The following is a 4,487-nucleotide window of genomic DNA, read 5'->3' as shown; positions in this document are numbered from 1 at the left end:
GTGGATCGGCTCTTTGAGCCGATTCACGAGGATAACCTGAGAGCCGATCGAGGCTCGTATTTAATGTTTACGTGTATGCCATGCGGGAAACTAAGCGAGGCATCCCCATCACCTTCCCGGCCGGGTATAGGTCAGGTGGCACGCCCTGCACTTCGCATCGCCGCGTGTGACCAGAAGAGCATTGCGGGCTGTCGCTCGGAGGGGTCTCAGCCAGCCGCAGCTCTAGGCTCTTCCCGGCTCTACTAGTGTTGACAGGCCGCTGCCCGCCGGTGGGTTTTGGCAGTCAACACATACGCACACACTTGTTGTACGTGCATCAGAGACCACACCCATGACGACATCAGAACTCGCCGTGTCCTTGTCGAACTGCACCTGGTCTCTTCTCGTCGAGTCGGCCTCTCCGGTTGAACTGGCCGGTCTGACCGCTCGAACTCGTCGCACCATATTAGTCGGTACAATCTACCCAACTTGCGCGTCAATCAAATCAACCGTTGGTGCTTGCCTATCCGATCTGCTTCGACAACATGGTCTCCTCGCGTTGTCACGCCCGCGATCAATTTCGTCCTCTGTTGATGGTGTTCCGCTTCGCTCGGCCCTTACTCTGCGCTTAAGAAACCTCGCTCGCTTCGGCCTCCTCTCCGACTGAAGCTCGCCACCCACCAGAACCACCATTGCATCACCTTCCTCTACATCATCCGCACCATGAAGCTAATCTGGAACTGGAGCTATGATACCACTTGTAAGAATAACAAGCGATTAGATCGTTGCAAAAAGTAGATGGGAGATGATGTTTAACGTAGTTCAGCGATAAACGCATGCATCTGCGGGGCATGCTTTACGGGCGGCTGCTCCCAAGGTACCGTCGAGGACCGGTCGAGGACAAGCCCACCATGGTATACAGACACATCAGATCTACAAACGCCACACCGGTCCAGCGCCCCTGCCACAGGCACCGGACCATCCCCGAAAATCAAACTTGTGTCTAACCTAGCTTCTGTCTAGTCTATTTTGATTACCCCAGGTACCTTTATATGTTAGGCCCACGTTACAGAGTTCGACTCCAACACGTAACCTACATGCACAGTCCAAGTTCAACTGTAGCCTATACATATATTCAACAGAACTTCAACACTTTTGGTTGGAGATATGGAAGGAGGTCGTGGGCAAGGAGGTCGTGAATAATCTATGAAGTGAGATGAGCCGTGGCAATATAAGTAGCAATATTAAGATATATATTTTAATTAGTTTATTCACTTGCATTTTGTGTGGTACAATTTGAAACTCAAATTCAATAGGATATGACAGTTTGCTTTTAGTTTTATTTAATTTATTTTTCTTCTTTTGTGTGTGTCGGCTAATAACTATGAATTGCACAATATGTTGGCTTGGAACATGTTTTGTTCCCATCATTTGCCTAAATAAATTTATTTTCATTGAAAATGTGCATTGCACGTGCAACTTTACTAGTTTTAATAAATTAGAGACATAGATTTTTTTTTAGCCTCATTTGAGACATAGATAGTTCGATGGATTAAGGTGCGCAGTTACCCACCGTGCACGCAGCATAAAATTGAAGCCTTTGTCAAGAAAATGCTTCCGTGGGCTGAGTTCCACGTGGGCCTGTCTGTCCCAGTGTAGACAATCCGATTGGGATTGAGTTTCAGTAAGTCTTTTATTGTGACTTCGAGAAGTTTTTTTTTTTTTGAACAAGTGCGGCCACGAAGGGCCTGGAAGCTGCTTCATAAACGGTGGGTACAGAAATTACAACAATGCCCTTTTGCATCTCTTGCCCTAGAAAACCTAGAATTTGAAGAAAAGGCATTGCAAATTACAGAAAGGACCCTAGCAAAAACATGGAAAAAGCAATCCAGTGCTTGGGCTCCTTCTCCACCACTCGCCGGCGACCTCAAGGCGTAGAACGCCGAGATCGGAGAGGAAGAAGCTCGAGACGCTCTCGAATCCGACGAAGAACCACCATCACCGGCTGCCTCGACGCCTCCGGGGACGAGCCACTTGGGGGCAAAGCGACAGCGAGCTCCGGCACTTGGTAGAAGAGGGCCTCCAAAGGAGGTTGTACTCCTGGTTGAGGGCCGCCATTCGGCCATGGATTGCAGGGGCAAGGCAGAGAGGCCGGCTGAAGTCCCCTGCTGATGAACTCTCCAGGGAGAGTGTTGATGCGACGGCGCATCAGGAACAGCAACAGCTTCCCCATAGCACCACATAGGCTTCTTATTGCAGCAAGAAAAGATTGGGGAAAAAGGAGCAAGACCTGCCAAGGCAAGATCTTGCCATGGATTCAGCTTGGAGGTGGTAGCATAGGATCCACCTGCAAGGTCCTCCCGTCGATCCTCTTCAAGAAGAAGACCTTGAGAAGAAATCCGGACGAATCTGGATCTAACCACCTCTTTATTTGCTGGAGAAGAACTAAAAACGAGAAATACTAGAAGTTTTAATGAAGTAAAAAAAAAAAGACATATGCACTTTTTTGATGCAGAGACTAGGGTATTTTTCTCAATTTCAAAAAAAAAGAAATAATACCGGTGGGAGTAACTACCATCTGATTCTTAACAAAACGGAGTAACTACCATCCTTTTGGCTAATTAGAAAATCGTAATAAATTGTATTTTTTCCAAGATCATAGAAAATATCCCTTTTAGCAAAAATATGTGTGCCAGCATAATGTCTGGGTGACTGGATGTTCACATGGATTTATATATTTGGAAATTTTAAAATATAATCTTTAGACACTAGGTGCCCCTACATCTATGAGCTAAAGTAGACTTTCACTAGAAAGATCCTTTTCTACACTGATCGCAATCTTACTCCTTTAGAAAGTCTTTTTGAATATTTTCGCCCAGTGCAGAACAACCACGAACCAACTGGCTGCGACCCGCGAGTTTATGAGAAATACAGTATCCCAGTTACATAAATATCACGCATATCCAGGTAAACATGCACAAGACATTGAGTGAGCGGTCTTAAGACAATAAGAACGAACTGCGCATCACCAACGTACTCACTATGTCCCACCATGAAAGGTACATTATTGACATGGACTGATGACTGATCTGGGCATGGTTGTACAAATCTAGATTTCCCCTGCCATTTAAATGAACTTTGGAGGTCACGGACGTCTAAGTGTTGAAGGAAACTTATCAGTCAATCAATTTGAGTTTAACTTGCTAGTTTAACTAGCTGGTTAACTTGCGATTCATGAGATGCAACCTGCAGATCATATAGAAAAAAAAGCAGAACCTGTTGTCAATAATTGGATGTAAAAATAAACATATGTGTAGATTGTCGAAGAGATATCATAGGGGTATATGCTACATCTACAGGCAGCTCATCTTGAAGAAATATGCATCTACGTACATGTGTACTGTATACATTCGGTAAGCTTGCATATGAAACTAGATCTGTCATGACATATGAAAATGGTCACAACTGTACCTCCGATCAAGAAGAATGTTGCGTGCAAAGATACATGATCCATGTCGTGCTAGTTTTTAGAGTTTTGCAAAAGGAGCGTTGCCGGCTAATAAGAAGGATACACTGCGTGTATGGCTACATATATATACCGCGCCGCGCGGAACGGAAGAAAGATGCTAGGCATAGATCGACCAACCTGTAGGCTGTAGCCATCCAGCGTCCAGCACACGTCATTTTGCGTCCCGAGCCGCAGGTCGGGAGGAGGGTCCACGGCGGTTGGACTCGACGGCGCTGTCAGGGAGTGGGCGATCCAGCGGGAGCTGGCCGCGGCCACCGGCCGGGGGTTGTTCCCGGCGGCTGATCCTGTGAGACGCTCGCCGCACGTCGCTGACGCCGACGGCTCCTACGAGGACCTCCTGGACGAAGGAGAGCTCGACGCCCTCGAGGAACGCCGCATGACGCTCCTCCGTCCACCCCTCGCTGCGTGCCAGCACCGCCAGACGATCGTCCATCCGATGTACTCGCCGCACAGCCGGAGGGTAGCAGTGCTGACTGCGGAGGATGCACGCTCTTGTCGACGACGGCGAGTGTTATATATATGGGGTCGCGCCACCCACCGGGAGAAAATATCTAGCGAGCGGACAAAGCTTCGTAGTATTACTCTACTGTATTTAATGGCCATGTCAAAGGTGTATCAGCATGGCGATACACCAGACCTGCGGGCCACCGGGAATGCGACGTGCGGCGTGTCCCATGTACCGTTGAGGCCTTATCTACCAAAGATATTTTCGGCTGCCAGCGAGAGTGAGTGTTACGACTTGCAGCTATGCAAATCCTCTGGAGCAAAAGTGTGGCGCGCTTTTAGACGAAAGTTTCGCGCTTTTCCTGTATGGACTTCACGGCATATGCCCGCCGTGTCAAAGGACCGAAGAAATATCTTGTAGTGCTAACCCCTCATGGAGGAATAAAGGTGGCGCGTCGCAGCTCATATTGTGCTTGTTAATTTATAGGGTGTCTAGAGCTCAGTTGACTGAGAATTAGGCTAACTCTCACTTTTT

The 4,487-nt window shown here is 47.8% G+C and overlaps 1 protein-coding gene across 1 annotated transcript; it reads right to left on the bottom strand.

Moving 5' to 3' along the window:
* Positions 1 to 2,921: 2,921 nt before the first annotated feature.
* On the bottom strand, positions 2,922 to 4,023 carry LOC124687398. Its single transcript, XM_047221182.1, has 2 exons — positions 3,636 to 4,023; positions 2,922 to 3,228 (listed from the first exon to the last, which is right to left on the bottom strand). Exon 1 carries the CDS (start codon positions 3,939 to 3,941, stop codon positions 3,660 to 3,662), a length of 282 nt encoding a protein of 93 aa, XP_047077138.1. The 5' UTR covers positions 3,942 to 4,023; the 3' UTR covers positions 2,922 to 3,228; positions 3,636 to 3,659.
* Positions 4,024 to 4,487: the final 464 nt, after the last annotated feature.

This window comes from Lolium rigidum, chromosome 2 (assembly GCF_022539505.1).
Source record: "Lolium rigidum isolate FL_2022 chromosome 2, APGP_CSIRO_Lrig_0.1, whole genome shotgun sequence".
Lineage (NCBI taxonomy): Eukaryota > Viridiplantae > Streptophyta > Magnoliopsida > Poales > Poaceae > Lolium > Lolium rigidum.
The sequence above is the reverse complement of the archived record's forward strand: the minus strand, read 5'-3'. Positions and strand labels throughout refer to the sequence as shown.